Source organism: Stegodyphus dumicola, chromosome 8, assembly GCF_044657685.1.
Source record: "Stegodyphus dumicola isolate Sdum_Otavi_A_Nest chromosome 8, ASM4465768v1".
In the NCBI taxonomy this organism is placed as follows: domain Eukaryota; kingdom Metazoa; phylum Arthropoda; class Arachnida; order Araneae; family Eresidae; genus Stegodyphus; species Stegodyphus dumicola.
Window position 1 is genome coordinate 44,576,579 of NC_140775.1, and position 23,346 is coordinate 44,599,924.

General features: G+C 30.8%; 1 protein-coding gene across 2 annotated transcripts in view; it reads left to right on the top strand.

The window, feature by feature from the left end:
• The first annotated feature begins 292 nt into the window (after positions 1 to 292).
• Positions 293 to 23,346, top strand: part of ND-39 (NADH:ubiquinone oxidoreductase subunit 39) — a 42,811-nt gene continuing 19,757 nt past the window's right edge. For both annotated transcript variants that reach the window (XM_085821794.1, XM_085821796.1), the window contains exons 1-6: positions 293 to 425; positions 1,851 to 2,066; positions 4,988 to 5,085; positions 6,645 to 6,736; positions 11,536 to 11,698; positions 20,505 to 20,613. In XM_085821794.1, the coding sequence (XP_085677920.1) occupies positions 389 to 425; positions 1,851 to 2,066; positions 4,988 to 5,085; positions 6,645 to 6,736; positions 11,536 to 11,698; positions 20,505 to 20,613 (715 nt within the window). In that variant the 5' untranslated portion in view covers positions 293 to 388. The remainder of the gene's footprint in view (positions 426 to 1,850; positions 2,067 to 4,987; positions 5,086 to 6,644; positions 6,737 to 11,535; positions 11,699 to 20,504; positions 20,614 to 23,346) is intronic.

A 23,346-nucleotide genomic window follows, 5' to 3' on the forward strand; every position in this document is an offset into this window, starting at 1 on the left:
GTTGCAAGACTATGATGTAATTAGAAATAATAAGCAGCAGTTTCAAAGCGAAAAATTAAAAATTATTTGAAAGTTGATAAGTTTTAGCTTTTTTTATATAAATTATTGCTCCTAGAAATAATTTATACAGGAACAAAATTCAATTAATATTCATTTGAAAATTTGTGATAATTTTAATGCTACAAATGGTTTATGGGGAAAAAATTGTGCTAAAGTAATGTTTTTTTCATTAAAATTTTTAATATTAGAATATTATTTTTTAAATTTCTGTCTCAGAATATGTAAATGAAGGGAAAGTATATGGCAGCATTCTGACAAAAGTAATTTTAGCAAGGGCAAAACAAAACACGGAGTGTCTTAACTCCGTGGTAGCAACTCCAAAAACAGAATGGCGTTAAGAATATATTTGTTATCAAGAAATTGTTGTAAGTTTATTTATTCAGAAAGAGAAAGAGGCTTGTGAATGAAATGAAAATTTTCCATAGGTCACTAGAGTCACATAGTTATTAATATGCGAATATGTTTATAACGGAGATTTCTAATGCTAAAGTGTAAACTGCCCAACAAAATGCGAAAATGAAAGATATAGAAAAGTGACCAGTACGTTTTAGTTATAAGTAAAGAGGGAGCTATTTTAGGAAAGTGAATGAGATTGAAATATTGCATAATACTTAAATAATTCAGAATATTTTTTATAGTTGAGCATGTTTAAATATCACTCCAATTGAAGAACTTGTATATAAGCATAATTCAGTTAACATTTTAGCCTAAAATGAAAGAAGTCAAAATATTGTCAATCAAATAAATAATTTTTTAATGTAGATAAAAAAGTAATTCTAGAGTATATTGAAACAAATTCTATTGGATAAGGGTAAAAAAAAAAATTGCTCTTTTATTTTCATTTGTTTCACTTTAATGTATGATTTTCAAAAATTTAATTTAATTAACTTTTATAAATAAAAAGTGACCAAGTTTATTAAATGAAAATTAACTGAGATAATTTTCATCACATGGGATTTCATTCAATATCTTATTATCAGGTATTTTAAGTTAATGCTATTAATGCCAAATCATTTCTTCAGATATATTTTATATAATGTCTTTAACATACGTAATTAAAACATTAAATGTTGTTGTAAAACTTATTCCACACCCTTAATTTGCTGTTTTCTGATTATCTTCATCCCAACTGATTGCCAACTTAGTATATTGATGAAAAACATCGGTCTTTTTTTTTTTTTTTTTTTAATAAATATGTTTCTTTTCATAAATAATTATAAAAAGAAACATTTTAGGTGAAACAAATTTTACGAGGAAAAATAAAAATGTTTAGCTGATGTTTACGTTCTTATAATTAGTATATCAAAATGCGAACTTTTAATACCTTGCATGAAAAATGTATCTCATCATTTATATTTTTAGCATATGTAAAATATTTGATTTTGTTTTAAATGTTTGGATCCAGGTAAATAAAATATCTAATTTTTATGAAGGCATTGTTTGACTCTTACGAAATACTATGTATTTCTTCTTGAGGTAGTTTTGTGTACACAGTGCGTTTTAGCTAGGCTACTGAATGCTAGTAGTTCATTTTGGATATGAATTCTGGCAAATGAGCTAGTTGCATGGAGACCTAATGATATTTCCCTTGCATAATGAGAATGTTAGCGTCTTTCACATGGACATTTCTTGGGAGGCAGATAGCTCTTGTATATTTTGCTGCAATCAATTAACCAAAAAAAAAAAAAAAAAAAAAAAAAGTGCACTGTAAATTAAGAGACTTTGTTATAATTGTTGTTTATTTACATGTTAATTAATATTTTGACTAAGTGTTAAAATATTTTTCTTAGGGGTTTCACCTGTTCATGTGTTTGCATTAACACAGCGTTCTGCACATTCGGATAGTAGTGATGTTACTGCTTTTCAAGAAAAAAAATTTCCAAAAATATCATCAGACATTCATTCATTAAAAAGAGGAACTGGAGGACGATCATCTTTCAATGGCAAAATTGCAACTGTATTTGGAGCTTCTGGATTTTTGGGTCGTGCTGTAGTAAATCAATTAGGTAAGCATTGATTTGTATTAATTTAAAAAATATATTTTTTACTTTTAATGCATAATAAATCATATATTTTAGATTGTCTTACACTTTTCAAAATACTTCATTTGTTAAAAGGCATTCTAGAGTATGTGGTAAAGTTTAAATTTTTCAGCAAAATAATATTAGTTAATTTTGTAACATTTTACTATGATTACTGATATTCTTTACATTATAATAATAATTGTGTATTACATTAGCTCAGTTTTGTTTATCAAACAGCAGTTTACAATTTAATCACAAAGTTCGGTACCTATTAAATAAAAGTATGAAGCAGTAATTCACATGCATTGTAAATATCGTTTTATTGTCTTAGAGTATTTTTGTGTATTATTAACAGTGCAAAGAGTATTTTTGTGTATTATTAACAGTGCAAATATAAGTGAAAAGAAGCTAATTAATTGGGTTTTTTATTTATGAGTACTGTACCCCTTTTCTACAAAGAGGGCCATTGAAGAGGCTTCTGATTGATAAAAAACAACATAAGAATATTAAGATATGTGTGTATTAAGTCATACTTGTGATTTCTATAAAGCAATAATGTGCTTATAATCATGCTTTTATTTTTTTATGGACAAAATTTGTGAATAATTGATTGTAATTTTTTACTTTAGAATAGGCACATTGGGGCAAGACCTCTTCTTATAATTTGCATCGTAATATAACAGTTGTTGAAAAAAAAAAAAAAAAAAAATCAAATTCTCTAATTTTTTAAAATTTCCTAAATTTCACCTGTGCAGTGATGATGATGTACATTATGAATGTAATTGAGGGCAGGGTGGCTACAATTTTGCAGTGCCTATTTTAAAATAACAGGATAAAATTGTTGGGAACTACTCTGGTATGCGCCCTCAAGTCACCAAATTTCTCGCCAAAAATGTTTGGCGAGAAGCTCCACGCTGCCATATTACTATCTAAATATTTTTGTCTACATTTTGAACTTTAAGCCTGAAATGTCTCCAAAAACGGGGTTTTCGCACATGCAAAAACCACGTTTTAAACATACAATTTAAGCTAAAAATCCGAAACTAAAACAAAAAAATTAGATAGCAAAAATGTAAAGTTTCTAATAAAAAATATTTGACAAAAGTCCATGTACATAGCGATATGTTTTAACTTCAAAAAACATCGACGAATGGCACAATCTAGGCAACGAACGAATCTACGAACTACGCACACCTCGCTTTAATAAATTAACATAACAACAATAAAGTTCAAAGAATACCATATACATAGCGTTCTGTTTCAACTTTAAAAAACATCTACGAATTGCACAATCTAGACGCTACATACTAGTCAACAAAATAAACTAAAATTAATTTCAAACAATTAAAAAAAAAAAAAAAAACAATAACAACAGAAATCCATACTAAAAAAACAAAGAACATAACATTTTACAAAATATGAACAAGAATAAAATAAAATGCACTTACCATGAATTAATTTTTTCGAACAGCAGAAATATCAATTTCATACCGCCTTTAACATGCTGCCACGTAATCACTATCGTATTTATATGACAGCCAGACACACTATCCAGAAAATTCATACTATGGTTCACAAATAAATAAAATCACAAATTCCTACTTCTATCATGCACAGCCACTAAAAAATAATCTCCCAGACCCTCTTTCCACACCTCCAAATACTCACTGCCCCTTAACAGGATGGCCACGACGATATTTCCTTTTGCCGAACTTCAATTCAACAACTTTCACCATTTTATCTTTTTCCCTTATCTTCTCAGACACAGAGCATGACGCGAACCAACGAGGTCCAGTGAAAGATTTTTCAATGTCAACAGGGTTGCCATAAAACATGCAATCGCGCCAAAAACCAGTGCAGAACACATATCGCCACATTTGGTGAAACTAGGGCGTATATCAGAGTTGTACCAATTGTTGTAGCCATTTGTAATCATAACCATTTTTAGTTAACTACATATTTAATCTTATTTTATTTGCTTTTATTCTCTGTTTTGCTCCCCTCCATAACTACATTTTATGTTCAAGTCATGATCACATTTTTTTAAAGTAATCAACACACGTTTTCTATATGATTATGATATAATGAAGAACTGCAAACATGGCATTTCCTGCATATTGAAATTCTACAACTATTGTAAAAGCATATTGTGAAAGTGTAGTTAAACTACAAGAATAAAAGAAAGGAATAGGTTTGGAAAAAATGATTGAATTTGCAAATGGCTGCAAAATTTGTTTACTTCTGAAGCCTGTATAAATTGCACAAGATTACATTGGCAAGCTAGTTAATGATAGGCTTCAATTAATATGAAAGTACAAAAGCTGGACTACTGATTACTATAGATAATATTACCTTTATTCATTTCTCATATACTTACCTTTTAGGAAATGTATCGTTTCATGAAGAATATTTTTGGCTGTAACATTTATTTGTAAAGAGATTGTGCAGTTTTATGTGGCTGCAGTCATCTTTCAGTTAAAAGAATTCTTTAAATTTCAGTTGATATAGTCTTATTAATCTTTATATTTTAGAACACTTTTTTTAATCAATTTTTACCCATTGGCAGTTACCACAATAATCAGTCATTAATGTCATATTATATACAGTATCCCATAGCTCAATAAACAGAAATGACTTTTCCTGCAATAACAAGTGCTTTAGTATGTTTTTATGTTTTATACATTTATAATGGTACTTTTCTATTATTGGGACAAAATTCAGAAATGTATGGACATATGCATATATGTAAACACACACACATATGCATACATATCATTTCTGAATCCGATTCCGAAAACAGAAAAGCACATTTGTAATTAATGCAGTTATATTCTTCATAGGTTTAATGTTATGTAATCCACATAATAATTTTTTAATATATTATTCAATGGAAATTATTTTAGGGAAGATTGGCACTACGGTTGTTATTCCATATAGAGGTGATCCATACCTTATTAATCGGCTGAAACTTTGTGGAGATTTAGGGCAGATATATTTTACGGTAATGCATATAAAATATCATTTTTTCCTCCTTTTTTTTATTTATTTAATTTTTTTTTATATATTAGTGATATGAGAAAAAGTGATACGAGATTTGATTTATATATTTTAAAATGTTCATATCATCAGAATCACTGATTTTAAATTAGGCAAGACAGTAGCTTCATTCTGATGTAGAATTCAAATAAAACTTTTATTTTTAAGGGCGATCTGACACAGTCCTTCATAAGCCCCCCCCCCCAAAAAAAAACTGTTTTGGTCTGTGAAAAATGCAAAAGACATGAATAGCAGATGAAAGAGCAAAACAGCGGGATCTGTGATGACATCATTTTCTTTACTCCAAGAGAAGAGGGCCCTATGTCTGACTACCTTTGAAACTGATAATTTTATTTAAAATCTATGTCAAAATAAGGCTCTTTTGTCTAATTGTAAATTTTACATTGGTATGTTTATCTTCCAATTTGAAAATCACTGATATTTAAACATTTGCAAGTATGGAATATTAAAAATACAAGGCCTGTCCTGAAAGTAATGCGCCCATTTTTTTTTATAAAGAAATTTATTGAACCGATTCGTACAATTACTCAATATTCTTCAGACTACATCCCTCCTGCTTTAACATACTTATGCAATTTCCATGCTTTATGTACATCCTGAAAGTCCATCACAGGAATGTACTTTAGTAACCTTATCATAGCCGCCTTGATGTTCTCCAGGGTCCCCAAATTATGTCCTTCGAGGGATTTTTTTTTTTTAATCTTTGGAAAGAATAAGAAGTCGGGTGGAGACAAATTAGGACTGAAGCAACGTAAAAATCTCCGACGCCATTTTCTCAAGTTTGAAATGAAACTTTGCGTATTGCTGCTCAAGAGTTTTTTCCATCTTGATTTCGACTGAGCACTCACACAAAGGTTCCCTGGAACAGGCACTGTGACTCTCCAGGAGCTCTGAGCCGACTGGCGCTGAACGTGCCGTCTTTCCAAGACTCCACCCACCCCTTCCGTGCAAGCGGCAATGTCATGCGATGGATGGTCGCGGCAGAAGAAAATAGAGCACATTACTTTCGGGACAGACCTTGTATGTAAATTAGACAGTGTTTAATTTTCATTTTAAAATGTAAGATGTAAGTTTTCAGTGTGCAGAAAATGTTAAAACCATTCTATTTCTACCAGTGTTACATCTTGTGTTAGTTATATGATTATTTTTTAATGTCTAAACAGTATTTTTTTATTCTTTTATTTCATATATCTTTTCATATATTTTATTATCTTTACTTCTAATTACAGTTATATGTGATGCTTCTTTATCTAAACAGTGTTTTTATTTTTTATTTGATGTAGTTTTTAATATACTGTATTACTATTCCTGCTAATTACAGTTGTGAAATTATATCTACAAATATATTAAGAGTTTATCATAACTATAATGATCTTAAAATGTTGTTGCCAAGTTCACATAAAAGTTTTCACTACTTTTATTAATGTTATTTAAATTCTTAAAATCTGTTATCATTCTGTATTTTTATTTATCTGATATTTATTGATCATTCCATAAATTTAGCCTTTCTATTTGAAAGATGAAGATACTTTGTATAAATCAATGAAGTATTCAAATGTTGTCATTAATCTCATTGGACGGGATTTTGAAACAAAGTGAGTATAGCTTATTTATTTTATTCTTAATGATAATTTTTAGTTAAACATTGCAATTAAAATGGGTTTGTATTTATTTGTAATTTATGTGTTGATTTTGATGTAATTTTTTTATATATTAAAAATAAATTCTGAAAATTTTGAGTAGATAAATAATGATGATGGGGCAGGCAAGTTTCATGCTGTAAAGATGCAGTTAGACATAGCTTGTTGATATAATTTTTTATTTTTGTCTTACCATTTTTGAAGTAAACACACACTCATATATATATGTAATAGTTTACTGCGTAGGAGGAATAAGTGTTGACTTAATGTTCTTTTGTTTTTCTCATGCAAATTTAGTTCAGAGGCCAATCAGCAATTAACTAACATGGTTGCCACTTATTGGCTGATGATGTAGTATCGGTGGGTTGGCCGATGTTGTGTATATACTAAGTTTGGGAACGTGAGAGAATTTCCTGGGTTTTTTTCTTTTCTCTTTTGTTGTTTTAAATGTACAGGCTACTGTTACAGCCTAGTTTAGTTTATTTAAAGTAATGAAATAAAGATTAGTTTATTTTACTCCCGGCATTTATTTAAAGCAAAGTATACTTTTGCAACTGCTCTAATGCCAAGAGGCTATGGGCCCAGCTCAATTTAACTTTGAGGAATTTAAGTGAAGAAGGCCATTATCTGCAAAAAGAGCTGAAGTGTTTAGAAGTTGGTTACTAGTTGTGCTTATGAGTAACTAAAGATGTCCGTACTACTAGAAGGATTTGAATTATTGAACCATGACAACTGGGACCGATGGAAAGTCGATATAAGGATGCTGTTGCTAGACAGAAATTGTTGGAGCTTCATATAAGGAAAAGAAGAAATATTGGATAAAAGTGCAACAAGATGTGACAAGCAGAATTTCACTTTGAGAGAAAACAGAGCCTTCACTACATTATATTATGGAATTAAAACTGAGTTCAGGCTATTGATACAAGAATGTTCAAGTGGTAAAGAAGCATGGGAAATTCTCCAGAAGCATGTTGAATCAAAAACAAGAGCCGGAATAATGCAGCTTCTTGATAAATTTTTCAACATTAGATATGCATCTGATGAAGAAATCGGGCTGTTCGTCGCGAGAATAAAAATGACTGTGAAGAAGCTGGCTGAAGCTGGACACAACTTAGGAGATCTTTTTAAAGGGTTTCAAGCAGTTTGGAGGTTACTCCAGGATTCTGTAATTCATTTATAGGTGGAAGGACGAGGATTTTATGCTGCAAAAAAAATTATGAAGAACTGGTGAGGGAAGTCAACTTCGCCAGGTACAGGCAAATTTAGAAGACAGCAAGGTAAGCATATAACACAAAAGCTGGAAAATAGTCAATTTGGAAGTAAAACTAAAGAAAAAAGTGGGGAGTATGAAGAAAGGACCTTGTTATAGATGTCATGAAAGTGGACACTTAATTGCTCAGTGTATAGAAAATTTAAGTAAAAATCAGAAGTTTAAAGTGGATGATAAAAATGGGCAGTTTAAAGATAAAGAGTTAATGTTAGTATAAAATGATGTGTCAACTACAGATAAAGAAGGTAATGCAGATAAATTTAATTGGGTCGTAGATATAGCAGCTACAACTCATTTCTGTAATAACAAAAATTTAATGATAAACTTTGAGGAAATAGATGATATAAGTATGTCTCTAGGTGTAGGAAATTGTGAAAGTAAAGTACTAGGAAAGGGTACCGCCGAATTTGCAGTAAAAGTAGGCTTTTTGTAAGTAAAGTAGTTTTGCTACATGAGGTAGTCACTGAATTTGCCATCCCTCTAGATGTAGAATAAGTAGAAATATAAAAATAACTTGTAGGAAAATAAATTTAAATTCTATGCTTATTTTTAAAGAAGAATTTTAATTCATACATTTAAAAAATAATGCTATTATTATTATTTGTTTTGAAAATCATAGATGACATCTTAGAGGTCTACTTGATTGCCCCATTATCTGTAACATAGTATTCATAAATGTAAAATAAAATTTTATAGTTTTTTTCTCTAGTTAACTCCACTGTGAACATTCAAAGCAATTTCTTCAGTCTTTGAATGATGTTCTGCTATGTTTTTATTTCATAATTTTCTGTTAATATATTGCTTGTGCTTTAATAATGATGCTCTGTTATTTTTCTTTACTACTTAAATTTCTCTTCATTTATTGCTTGTGCTTTAATAATGACTAAAAATTTCATCATTAAATGGATATGGAATCATCTGAAAGTAAAAGTGTTTATTTACATACCATGCTTTCAATAAATACTTTTTGCGAACATTACTTCTTTTCCCATACCTTCAGACTAAATCAAAAGCTGGTCAGCTTAATGGGGAAAGGAAGCGAGGAAGTTGAATTAAAATCAGCTGCTTTTATCTTAATTACCAGTGTTTGGTTTATATGATTATGGCAAAGCCTCGAGGGTTATATGGCTTAAGGGGAGGGATGCCTTTCTGGAGGACTTTCTAAGGGAAGCTGGCTCATATACATGTTACACATGGGGAAAACTGCAAAAACGCCATTCAGCCAGCCCGTGCGCAGGAATTCGAGCGTGAAATCGAACTACCAGTGTTCAGTGACTTTACTGCTCGGCTGCTAGTGGGTTTCTTAATTACCAGTGTCCATTTATGTATTATAAATGCTGATTTTTATAGACACCATAATAGCAAGTAAATAATACAGTATTAACTTGCTGCATGTTTGAAGCAGATTTGAGTCTAAGCAAAGAAGTTGATTGGATGGTGTCTTTGTTGTTTTTGCCATGTGTAATGTGAATACAAAGGAGTTTTTCTCTTTTTTTTTAATATTTAAGCAATTTACTCTTTTAGCGGAGGACCCTTATCTTTATCAGGTTAAGAGACATACCAGTAACTAAGTATTTAAAATCACGGTACAGTAATATATTGCAAATCAATTTCAAATTTATTTTTATGGAATAGGCTAAGTGTTTTGAAAGGTTTCTTCTTGTGTAACATTTATGTGTATATATATATACATGCCACTATCCTGATATAAACCTATTTGAAAGCTTTCTTGTCTGTCACTAGATAGCTCTCAAGTGATTTGTTAAGTTAATCTAGGAATATTAAGGCTAATTGATTCAACTTTTTATCAGAGGCAAACAATAACATTCTCAATTCCAGAAGTGATATGTAGACTATCCACTTAAAGAAGATCCATTTAACAGAAAACTTTTATATATGCTTTTCTTCTTGCATTCCAGTTTAATGTTCAAGGTATAGAATATATAAATTTAGTAGTTTTGCTTATGTAAGATGTCTGAAAATTTCTTAAATTAAAATTCTAATTAAAAAAAAGTTCATTCATCAATTTTTGCTTACTCTCTGGTTTCTACATTGGGATTTTTCAATACATAATACATATAATCTTCATATTATGGAAAGAAGTGATGAATGAAAGACTATTTGAATTTTTTCTTCTGGAATGACCTTCAACTATACTTTAAAATTTCTTGTATTATTTGCACATCGTCACATTTTTTCCACGTCAGCTCAATTTAGTACTGGGGTATGAGGAAAAAGTTGCAAAATGTAACTGGATGATTAAGGGGCATGATGGTGCGATTGGTTGATTTTAGCCTCGTACTGCTTTCTGTGCACATATAGTATTGTGCCGAAGATATCAATTTCTAAAAGTCAAAACATCTTATATAAAGCATTCCAGACATTTCAGAAATGAACTGTAAACTCTGAGAAAGTCTGAAATAAAGTAAACATAAATTTATCAGCAGCCCTTGTTCTTATGGAAGACTGTGGAGACAGAGTTTTTAATAATTTTTTTTTTTTTTTTTTTAAATTTTCTGCTCCATTAGATATCAGATGTGATCTTGGTGAGTGAAAAGTGCATATATTGCACACCTTCTTTCATTCAAATCATAAAAGCAGTCACTTCTTTTACTAATTTCTGCTTATTTTCAGCCATCCTTTGTATGTATTGAAGTATCCTTTGTTTGTACTGAAGTCTTCATTGATCACTTTAAAGATTTCCTTTCCTTTTGTTTGTCTCTGAAGCAGATAATGATTTTGTGAGTCATAGCTGTAAAATGTTATGAGGGAGTAATGGAAGAAAGGTGTGTATGATATTCTGGGAGGTCATTTTTACTTGAGTGTATGTAGAAAAAGTAATAAATTAAAAAGGGAATCAATGAGCAGACTAGCTGTCTGGTATTGTCCCCCATAATCAGGAAGTTAATGTTAAGTTTTTCATGGTACATCAGTTGGAAAGTACTACATTAAACAGATAAATATTTTTTATGTTGAAAACTAGATTATAGGAAATTATTCTATGGAAATGAAATTTATGTGTGTGACGTAGTGTACCTCGAAGGCTTATATGATGTGCATTCAACTTAAAAGCAAAATATACAGGTATAATTTGAAAAAAATATTTTTTAAATCCTATAGTATTAATAATTATTAGAACTGAAAACATTCAAATTAAAACCTGGCTGTTTTATTGCTGATAAAGTAGCACTAGTTTATTTTATAATTTATGTGCAATTATTCTAATTTATGTCTGGAAATGCTAAGTAGCTTCTTTTGTAACTGAAGAATTTTATTTGAAAATTCTTAGGATGTATTTAGTTTTAACACTTAATATCAAAAGCATTAGATATTTGATTTAAAATTTATTAAGTACTGTGTGTTAAATTGATTTGGTCAAACTAATTTTTTTAACAGAAAAATTAAATGCTAACATTAAAAATAATATATGCTTTTTTTCATTGAAATATTCACTCAAATATTTTAAAGAGTTTTTATTTTTTAGAAATTTCCCTTTTGAAGAAGTGCATGTCAAAGCTGCGAGAAATATAGCTCGTATAGCAAAAGAACTTGGTGTTGAAACTCTTGTTCATGTGTCAGCCTTGAATGCAAGGGAAAAACCAGAACCTATAATCCTTAAGAAGGGATCCAAATTTTATGCTACAAAAGTAATATTATATTGCAAATTAATTCAAGTTGTTTACATCTATTGCAGTTTTATTTCATATTTTTTTTTCACTTAACACAGTGATGGGGTTAAAAAAAATTTGATAAGTTGGTTTGCTGCCTAAATAAACAATAAGTAGCTATACTAACTAAATATAAATAAATTGCATAAATAAATATTGTAATTCAGTTAAAAAAAATTTTCTCTGAACTCAAAATACACTCTGTTGTGCAAAAATATTATGTACCGAGAAAGAATTGAGCCATAACTACGAACGTGGCTGTAGTGTAGTGTTCAAGTAGATAAACAAATGATCGAAAACTGGTATGAAAAAGAGCCTTTTATTTATGAGTAGCAATACAAAGAATGTAAAAATCAGTAGGTGGTAAAACCCTACAGAATACTAAGTTGTGCCCAACTCCCCCCTGTGTTAGATTGTGCCACAAGTGGAGCAACTGGTCTGTGAACTAGGATGTATCTGTACATGGCTAAATTTGCCTGCCCAGCATGTCCCAAACATGTTCGATATGTGACAAGTCTTGAGACTTGACAATCCAGTCGAGGACATTAACACAACAAAGACATTGTGTGGAAAATCATGTTGTATGTGGCCAAGCATTATTAATACAACAAAGACATTGTTTGGAAAATCATGCTGTATGTGGCCAAACATTGTCCTGCTGGAAAACAGAACCTGGATGACCTGCTAGTATAGGTAGCAGATAATCTAGGTTCTGTTTTCCATCGGTACCATCAGGTGTAACAGTACAGGAGTATGACCTTCAGTACGATCGGCTGCAAAATGCCATCAACATACCTGCAAGCACTTGGAGTACCTCACACTATGACTAATGGTGAATGGCTGTCCCGGCTGTTCACTTTCCAGACTGTCATACATTGTGTTCTGGCCTTGTGCTGCTCGGTAACAAATAATCCATTGGACCATTCTCCTCTCTGTCTCCAGATACATATGTGGAAGTTATCAGCATTGAGAGAAAAGCATGATTTGTTGTTTTAAGATCACATTTCTCAAATCAGACACTGTCCAGCGTGAGAAATGTACTGTGCAAGATGGCACTGCTTATGGGGAAATGTCAATGGCAAGCATCGTTAATGGATGTCGAGATCTGATGTGGACATGGTAGCGCTTCTAATTGAGTGATCATCTCGTGTACTTATGGCTTAAGAATGTCACGAGATGCTACGACAGCTGTCTATTCCTTTGCTGAGCTACTAGTTCTAACAATAGACAACGGTCATATTGCTTTGATCAATAAGCTGTCCAATCTGCCTGTTCAACCAACCAACCTCTTTTAGCTCTATGATGCGAACTCTCTGGAAGTGTGATAACTGTTCATAACACCACTGAGTACATCTTTAGGGGGATCCATTATTACAGTGTTATACTTCCACGCCATCAGCGTAGTTGTAAATATTCATCACTTGCTGTACCTTCCTTTTTTCATTCTACCAGCTGTGCACTTCAGACATGCGTTGTATCATTCCACAATGCTGATTAATGCTGTAAGTTTTATCATTTACAAACTTGCCAAAACACATTTGCGTGCTGTGTTTCGTAGTTGTGGCTCAATTTTTTTTTTTTTTTTTTTGGATTGCGTGTATTTTCAGTGGACTGTATATAAGTAACAATTCCAGGGAAATAATTCAAACTGGTTTATTGTCACAAAGGCAATAAACCAGTTTTAGCAGCAAGTTTTAGCATATAGGCTTTAGTACAAGTTTAATAAATATGAATCATGTGCATGAATTATCACTGTTTGACTGCAGGTAGATTATAAGTGCTTGAAGGATGAGGCTGTCTATCTCGAAGGGGAAGAGAAGATTGCAAAATTATTATTTTTTAAATTTTCAGTTAACCAGAATTAACATGATTCAGAAGTCAAACAACAAAAATCAGCGTTAATTCACAAAATTTTCACAGGACTAGTTTCGATGGTTTTACCGAACCATCATCTTCAGCTGCAAAACCGCAAATGAACAAGATAGGAAATAATGTTTAGATAAGATAAGAAAGCCTGGACAAGAATAAGCAAGTGGCGCCATCTGTTGGCGAAACCAGAACTAAAACATAATTTCTCTAAAAGCCGAAGGCAAATTTGGATTGGAATTAGGATCGTTAACTAGAACAGAAAGATTTTTATGAATGTGAAATGCCTCTAGAAAATCCAGTTCTCCAATGGAAGATGTTTTTTGAATAATTTTGGCAGCAGAAAAATTGAAAGTGTGATTTTCGGACCAACAATGTTGAGCAACAGAAGACTTCTGTGTTTCCTTTTTTCTAACATATGCCTCATGTTCTTTGATGCGAAATTTTAAGGCTCTCTTAGTTTGGCCAATGTAAATTAAACCGCACTGGCAAGGAATCCTATAAATACCCCAGGAATTCATATCCGGAATGGGGTCCTTGAGTATAGAAGTTGGAATTTTATTGATGGGAGAGTAAACAACCCGAAAGTTAAATTTCTGCAAAATATGTGCAACTTTATAGCTAATTGATGGAAAGAAGGGAATGACAACAGAATTTTTATAATCTCCTGAAATAAGAGTGTGGCTTTTAGTGTGTTGAGATGAGAATTTTTTAACTGCTTGATTAATAATGTTGGGTGAAAACATTAGAAAATATTAGAACAGAATTAACATTTTCAAAAGAACTTTTTATTACGTATGTTTCATTTTCCATTCTATTATATTCTTTAAATTGATAACAGTGAAGAATTTCAAAATTGTTATTATTATTACTTTTTTTTAAACAAATCTTTGAAAGTTTACTCTCTTTCAAACTTTAAGAAATATTGTTTGGGACACTGCAGAATTCTGGTTTACACAATAAGTTATGAAGTTTATTAAAATAATAGAAGTTGATGAAATTTGGCAAAATAATTATTGTTGGATTTTGCAAATGTGTATGTGAATGCAACAGTTTTTTTCAGAGAAAAAAAATTAGTGTATTATTTACAAGGTTCATACGGTCCTTAAGAATCCTTAAGTTTTTTGGAATTGATTTTTGGTCCTTAAAAGTCTTTAATTTCGGCCAAAATCGTCAGAAGGTCCTTAATTTTAATCATCAGAAATTTCTGTCTGTTTTTATGACTGCTATTTTGAATGTGAATTAGCATTTTAGAGTAATATTTTTGGCGATTTGCTGACAAATATGGTTATCTTTTAAATGGGTTCATGGATTATAATTTGTTCCTATTTCTAATATTAAATGGTGGGATACTCGAGTTTCTGAGCAGGAAGTGAAACATGAGCATTTCAAAATTATTTCATTTTTTTCTAATGAAGAGCTCTTAAACAACTTTTCACTTTTTGGGATGTGAATTCTTTTATTAAACCCTTCTAAATTTGGCGACTTATCATAATTTTGGCGATTTTAAGATCTGTTTCCATAGAAAATTTTTAAAACCGAGATCTAGGATATTTTCGACAGTTTTTTTTAGAACATTGTAATATTGATAAATTTCGTTTAAATAATGGTAATATTTTTGAATTGTATTTATGAGATAAGATTAAAATAAAGCAATTTTATTTTTTGCTGTGATATTATAAAGTTCCATTTATTATATGTGGAAAATAAGCAAGGTATAATGCTATAAAGCAGCATTTACGAAACAGTTCTTAGCAAAAGCAAACTAGCTATGTAATTAATTAAAAATGTATTTTTAATATTTTCATGGTAAGGGCTTTTCCTACGTAATTGTCTCGGAATATTCAGAATTCTCAAAATATACATCAGTTTTCTCCAGAGCTTAAATTGCGCCCGAGGCCTGCTCCGGCGCAATTTGAGCTCTGGAAGAATAATGAAAACATTATAGTTGAATGTTTGGCACAGCTTCAGTATAGCCCACCCAGAATTTTGATTAAAAAATATTGCCAAGAGCGGCGATAAATATGCTGTGGTAACCCATACTATTCGCCAAATGCAATGTAAACAAGAGGATGGAATTACGGTTACAGCTAATATAGTAGTCAGTTACATTTATTCAATTTCAATACAAATTACCGAGATATTCATTTACTCATAGTTAAATGCACGTGCCAATGTATTCTTACTTTTCCGGCATAGCTTCTCTTAAAATTTATCTCGCGCTGGATTGCACAAGGAAATACAACATTTTTTAATTAGAATTGTACTATAATTAACTATCTACACAAAATTCGTAACATTATTTTCGGCGATTGTTTAACATTCGGATATTGTGGAGAATACTGTTTTGGAGGCCAGGTTTTTGCACTTAGTTATGGATTGCTCTAAACCTGCTGTTAGTGATGTTGTAATTACATATCGAGACATTTTAAAGGAAAATTTAAAGTGGGAGTTGTCAAACAAGTGTAAAAGTTTGGGAAAGCCAGGCATTCCAAACAGATATTTTATGTATGAATTAACAAGTATGAACTTTTTAGAGTATTTTTGATGGATTGTGGATAACTGAAGGATAAAACTTGTGAAAAATGATCTTACATTTGGGAAAGCCAAGCAAAGGTGAGATTTTCCGGCACTGTTTCTAAAATTACATCCTTTTAACCTTAATCATTCCTTAATACTTCTTTCTTTTAAAATCTGAAACACGGGGTTTCGTCGAAAATCTGGATGGCAACCATTTTTCAAAACAACATATTTCATGTGCTTTGGCGCCAAAACATATTCTCCAAACTTTAAAGGTGGGCTATACTGAAGCTGTTCCGAATGTTTTACTTCTGATACTAGAATCTTTTTCTTAACATTTTAATCTTCCCTTTATTTTGTCTACTTTTCACTAGACACAAACATAGAAAATATCAAAAATGCTTCTAATTTTATCATATGGACAAGCATTATAGAAAGGAATTCTTTTATTAATAAAGATATTGATAACTGACAATTTAAAAGGTTCATCGAATATGTATTATGCATCACACACAGGTCTGGCACTAGGCATTTTCCCATCTGATGCAGTCTCTGTGGATCGTAAATTCTGCTGCCTGGTGCCTTTCTAAATTCTGCTTCCAATGTCTGTTCTAAATTCTAAACGTTTTGTGATTTCTAGACTTTATTGCTCAATGTGTTACTAAATTCTAAAAATTATGCCACATCACCCCTTTAACCGAAGCTTACCATATATATTTCATATTTCTTTTGAATGTTCATATTACTGAAGAAATAAAATTAGCAGCTTTTTCTATACATTCTAAATGCATTTAGTTTATTTAGAATTTCAGAAATCTTTAATTAAATCCAAAAATTCTAAAATGAAGAGGAAACGTGGAAGAAAGAAACTGAATACATAAAGAAAAACAAATTTATTCTTCAAAGATATGCACAGTTATTATTATGTAAATTACTCAATTGTTTACAATTTCAGCCCTTACTATAATTTCCCTTTTCTATTTTCTCACCTGAATGCAAATCACATAGACAGTTTTTAAACCGAGATTTTTGGAGTGTAAGACAAGAGTGTGTTTCTGACCTCCACTTGCTCACTGCATTAGTTCCTGCCCGCTCTGATAATTTGTAATTATTCGTCTTGGATTATTTTTGGTGAATTTGAGTTTGTTATGATGATAGAGTTATTGACCAAAAAATATCAGCCTAAAATGAAATTAAATTGTATAGTCTTTGACCATTAATGCATATTTTTAGTTTGAATTTGACTCTTGTTTCATTACATCACTACGAGCTGTAATTGATTTTGTCAGCATAAGAACATGCCTTTATTTTTTAAGTTCTTTTTAAATAAGAATCTTATTTAAACCTTTGTTGGATATTGTAGTTACTTTCAGACATAGCGATAATTTGCTTCATATCTGTTGATGTGTTTTGGACTATTTAACTTTTACCAGATCAAATAAACTTTCATAGGTACATTGTGGACAGGTTGACAGGTTAGGAAATAAAACACGCAGAAATTAGTGAGAACATTCTTTTGTGTATTGAGACAAATTCCTAATTGTTAAAAAAGGTGCTTAAAGAGAAGGAAATCGATATAAATTCGCCAAAATGTCTGGGAAGGCTTCAAATTAAAAAGATGCATAAATATTTTGTTGAGTATTATTACTATAAAACATAGTAAATGTTTTATATGTAATTGTTCGAATATCGTTTAAGAATCAATGTCATAAATTATATGTATTTTTAACTGTGAAATTTTATTAGATTGGGATTTTAATAGGGCTAAAAATAAATAAAATTTAATAGTGGCCATGTAAATCCATAATGACTAAGGTTATCTTATATCTAATTTAATTACTTATAACTGCTTACTACCTGACCTTAAAAATTATCTCTGCATATTAAAGCGAGTTATTGCCTTTCATTAACCCTTACCATAGTCACAAGATAAAACACAAAAATGTAAAAAAATTCACGTAAAACTTATTCTTCGCATCTAGTGAGACTTAAAATAATGTAAAACAACTTATCACCTCTGGTGCTTTAGTGGCTTATTAGAACCTCAAAGTATATTAACTGAGTCGCAACCCCTGCAGGTAAGCAGCAGCAGTGACAATGGCCAGTCTTTTGTTGTTCATCATGCTGATTATGATTTTACTTCTCATTTTAACCTATGCTGCTTGACATAAGATCTGCTTACTATTTACTAAAGCTCTAGACTGAGCAAGTATGGGACAAAATGAGGTTTAAAATAAAATCAACATAAAACTAACTGTTAGTAAAACGTAAATAAAATGTCACTTATCTCCTTTCAAATATGTTCAGTTCTTATAAGTGTAAAATATATAATGCTTCTTGATAAATTTCATATATTTTATTCTCAGACATAATAATAATTATGTTAATTAAGTCATGTTTAATAATAATGCATCCTACTTACGAATCTATTTTACGAGGGCTATCCAGAAAGTAGATTACGTTTTGGAATAAAAAATAAACAAAGTATAGGAAAAAAATTTTATTATATACAGATGAAAGCCACACTCAAATACTACTTTTCTACATAGTCACCATACAAATTAAGGCATTTATAGTAGCGATGTACGAGCTTGGAAATTCCTTCGTCGAAAAATTCGGCCGCCTGCGCCTTCAACCACTTCGTTACCTCTTCTTGCCTTCCATCTTGCACAAAACTTGTGGTAACCAAGCTTTTCGCTGATGATTTCGTGCAACAAACTTCGCGAAATTTGTGGAAAACTCAAAGAAAGTTCCATTATTGTGAAATTTCGATTTTCACGGACTTTAGCATCGACTTTTTCGAGAAGTTCGGCGGTCACTATGCTGGGTCTCCCACTTCGATCTTCGTCGTGAACATTGGTTCGGCCATTTTGAAATCTTATGACCCACTGACGCACTCCACCTTCAGTGATAATGTTGTCCCCATACACTTCACGAAGCTGCCGATAGATTTCTATCGGTTTACAGTTTTTTGCAGTCAGAAACCTTATTACTGAGCGCACCTCGCAGCTCGCGGGATTTTCAATTAACGCAGACATTTCAAACCGTCACAGTATCTGAACGGAGCACAGCACGAACCTCTCACTAGCACGGCTAGATGCAGACTGAGCTGCGCAACGCTCTGACCCCAAGATGGCCGCGCTAGCCCCGCCCCTAGCGGACACAGACGGAAACGTAATCTACTTCCTGGATGGCCCTCGTATTTTTAGGAGGGTATTACAAAAGTGAAGTTCAGGCATAGATAATATTTTTAATTGAATTTATTCAGTTCTCATTCGTTCATAGGTCCTTAATTTTTTTCATTAATGGTCCTTAAAAGTCCTTAAAAGTACTTAATTTCCGGGCACAGAAATGTGTACAAACCCTGTATTTAGCATTTATTAACTATATAGTATTATTCCCTTTTCTCCCAATGTGTCGCATATGATATGTTTCAGTTTACGTCCTTGTGCCCGCCATATGGAATATGAAACGGAAGTGAAGTATGCTGAAACAGAATGTTTTACTTCAAATTTTAAAAGTGCATAAATTACAACAGGATGTTGCAAAATCTATTGAATGTTAGCCCTGTTGTTTTGAATATCATTTATTTTATTCAATGAATGTAAAACGTGCGATGCTTGCAACACACATTCAGAATTTAGAAGCATTTTCCTGTAGTGTTAAAATTTGTTTATTTAAATATGACAATAGCTATAATAGGCAGTAATATTTAAATTTTTAAGTTTTTTACTTCATTATTCTATGGAAATTATTTAAATATGTAAATATAATCATTAATACTATTGTTGCACATTAATATATTTTGGATTTTTATTTTAATTGTAAGTATTAGAATTTTCTCCTTTTATTATAAGAAGTAACATTTAAATAATGTATGCAAGAATCCAAATATTTCCATAAAAAGCAGATTAAATAGGAATTATTTTTGCATGTCGGCATAATCAGGGACACTGTGATCTTCAATGCTTCAAGTTCATGGGCATACGAGAGAACTTCCTTTTCTCGACACGGGGAGTGAAGAAGATAAACTATGAGATATCATAATTCTGAAATTATCTAAAGTAGTTCAGAGTCTGAAAATTTTTCCTTATTTCCCTTATACTGCAGAAATACCCAGTTTTGAGTGTATTAAGTACGATCAATAATTGTTTTAATCATTCATTGAAATAAAAATTTAACTGAATACGATTACTTTTTGCAATTACAGCATTTAACAAAAAGCTAAATACTTTGAACTGTACTAAAAAATTGCATGTTGTATAATTACTCCAGATTAGAACTTAATTAATTTTCATGTGCAAAGTAGAAAAAATGAAAAATGGAACACAATCATCTAGAATATTCTTGTTTTATTTTGAAGTAATTATATGGTAGCTTAAATTGATTTTTATTTCAGTGGGAAGGAGAAAAAGCAGTTCGAGAAGAATTTCCAGAGGCTATCATCTTTCGTCCATCTGATATGTGGGGCCAACAAGACAATTTTCTGAATTATTATATGAATATAAGTATGAGAATCAAAATTCTAATTTTCATGTAGGGAATAATCTTATTTTAGGAAAAGACAAGTTCATTTATAGTGCTGCATTTTTTAATATTTATATACATGCATATATAGTTATAAGATTTATTTGTTTCTCAATTATGTTAATTCAACATAAAGTGCTTAGAAATATTGTTATTTATTATTGTTTGAACATTAATAAATGCTTATTATGATTAATTACTGATCAAAATTTTAAAGTATTCAACAATTAAAAATGCAGAATACAATATGTATTTTAAAATAATGAATGTGATTTCCTGATCCAAATGTGCAAACTGTTGTAAAACATTTTTGTAGCTTCGCTATTTCACAACAAAATTAATAAAAGTGGAGAATAAAATGATTCTTCTTACCTTGTATACAGCGCAGCATTAGCGAGATCATAGTTGATTAACTTAATCCAAAAAAAAAAAAAAAAAAAAAAGAAGCTGTAGACGGGATCACAAACACATTTTATTAATACATGGAAATAGATTGAGATTCATTAGTATTCCAAATACACATCGAAAAAGAGTTATGTGATAGAGAGTGTCATTTCACTGTCTTTTCTTGAAAGAGTGAGGGGGGGGGAAATGGGCAAGTCACACTATAAACTCCTTTGCAAGGTGTTCAGATTACACTGTTTATCATGTTATTGGTGACAGTCCATCACTATTTGCATACCAGCACAAGCAAACATCAAAAAATTATTCAGTGAATGTAATTTCATTACAAAAAGCTAAATATGGAAAATATGGAAAAATTATATATGGACTGAATATGGAAAAATTCCTATGCCAAAAGCTAAATAAAAAATGCAATACTTTTGATATTGAGGCAGACCTTGAATTTCATGTATTTTCATATGCTTAATAAGAAAAATCATTGACAAAGTTTTTAAGTATACTATATTTACTCGAATATTTTCCTCACTCTTTAAAGTTTTTAAGTATATTGTATTTACTCGAATATTTTCCTCATTCTTTTCTTATTAATTTTATTCTGCAAAAATCGGGAGGGGAAATTTATGTGAATAATTTAAATTTTGAAGGACAAAGTTACAATAAAAGCATAACAAATGAAAAGTAATCATAGGTAAATTCAAAAGTATTAAAAAATTTGAAATGCAGAGTGTAGTATATGTGTTTTAAAGAAATGAATGTGATTTCATGATCTAAATGTGCAAGCAAACATAAAAAAATTATTCAGTGCATATGGAAAATTGCTATACGAAAAGCTAGATAATATATAAATGTAATACTTTTGGTATTAAGACAGACCTTTTGAATTTCATATCTTTTCATATACTTAAAAAATAAGAAAATTTATCTTTGACAACGTTTTTAACCATACTGTATTTATTCACATATTTTCCTCCCTCTTTTTTTATTAACTTTATGGTGCAAAAATCAGGAGGGGGAAATTTATGTGAATAATTTAATTTTATGGTTATGACATGGTTATGATAAGAGCGTAAGAAATGGAAAGTAATCATAGGTAAACTATTGATTACTATCATAATATTGTTTTACTGATAATTATCACAATATTATTTATTTAAAAGAAATTTACATTCCAGCCAGAATACATAGTAATATTAACACTGCAATATCTAGTAAGATATCTTCATTTCTTCTTTCCTGTATCCTGAATCACATTCGTTATTGCTGTCCATTGCTATTCCCGTGGCTTCAAATCATTTAATGCTTCCGGAATCACTGACTGTGTTATCTGCTGTAGCTTGCAAGTCATTGGCATCATCTTCATCACAATTCAGTCTGTCTTGCCATGTGCAGTAATCTTCAGAACCATCAAGAGCATTAGATATCCCCATTCTCTTGAAGCTTTTTATTATTGCTTCATCAATCAGAGCTCATGCACTCAAAATCCATGAGCAAATAAGTTAGTAAGAGGAAAACTATGACTATGTGGAGGAATTCATTTTAAAATTTAGAGGAGCTCCCTTGAAGGTATTAAAAATTATGTGAATAGCTAAGAGATGTTTTTGTGCTAAAATGTTAAGGGAAAATATAATGCAATTAAATGCGGCTTGTGTATTTTAAAAATATATGTGTCAGAAGTGTAATGAAATTACATTCTTTTAGAGAACATAATAGATATTTTTTTTTAAATATGCTGTTTCCTTGATTAGTTATGTGTTTACATAAAATTTTATTAGCCCAAGCGGGCGTTAACCCAGAAGTGCTGTTAGTCTCGAAATGACATTTTGCGTCAAATCACTATAAACAGCTGTATTACTTTTCAGATTGTTGACACCAAATATTATTGCCCTGTATTATATTTAAAGAAATTAAATAATGGAGAATCTGCATGAATGTGTTTAGATTTCTTGCATTGTGAAAAAACAATGATCCTAGAGCCATTAAATTTTGAATAACACATTCCTCCATCCGAGTATGGGCGCCTGGAACCCCGAAACTTAAATTTTGAATTTGTTTTATTATCTGTTTCATATTTTTTAAACTTTAATGAGTTTTTGATTAAGGAACTCAATGATTTCAAAGCAAGTAGTGGCAACACATTGTACAGAATAAAATATTTTTATAGCACACTTTTTAAGTATTTTTAAGCACAAAGGGGCATTAGCCTAAATGCTCTCGAAATGTATGTGTAAATAAAAGTAATGCCCCTTTGTGAGTAATATAAAATCTGAAAGCTCTCAGATTTTTTTTTTTAAATTGATATTTTATTTTTG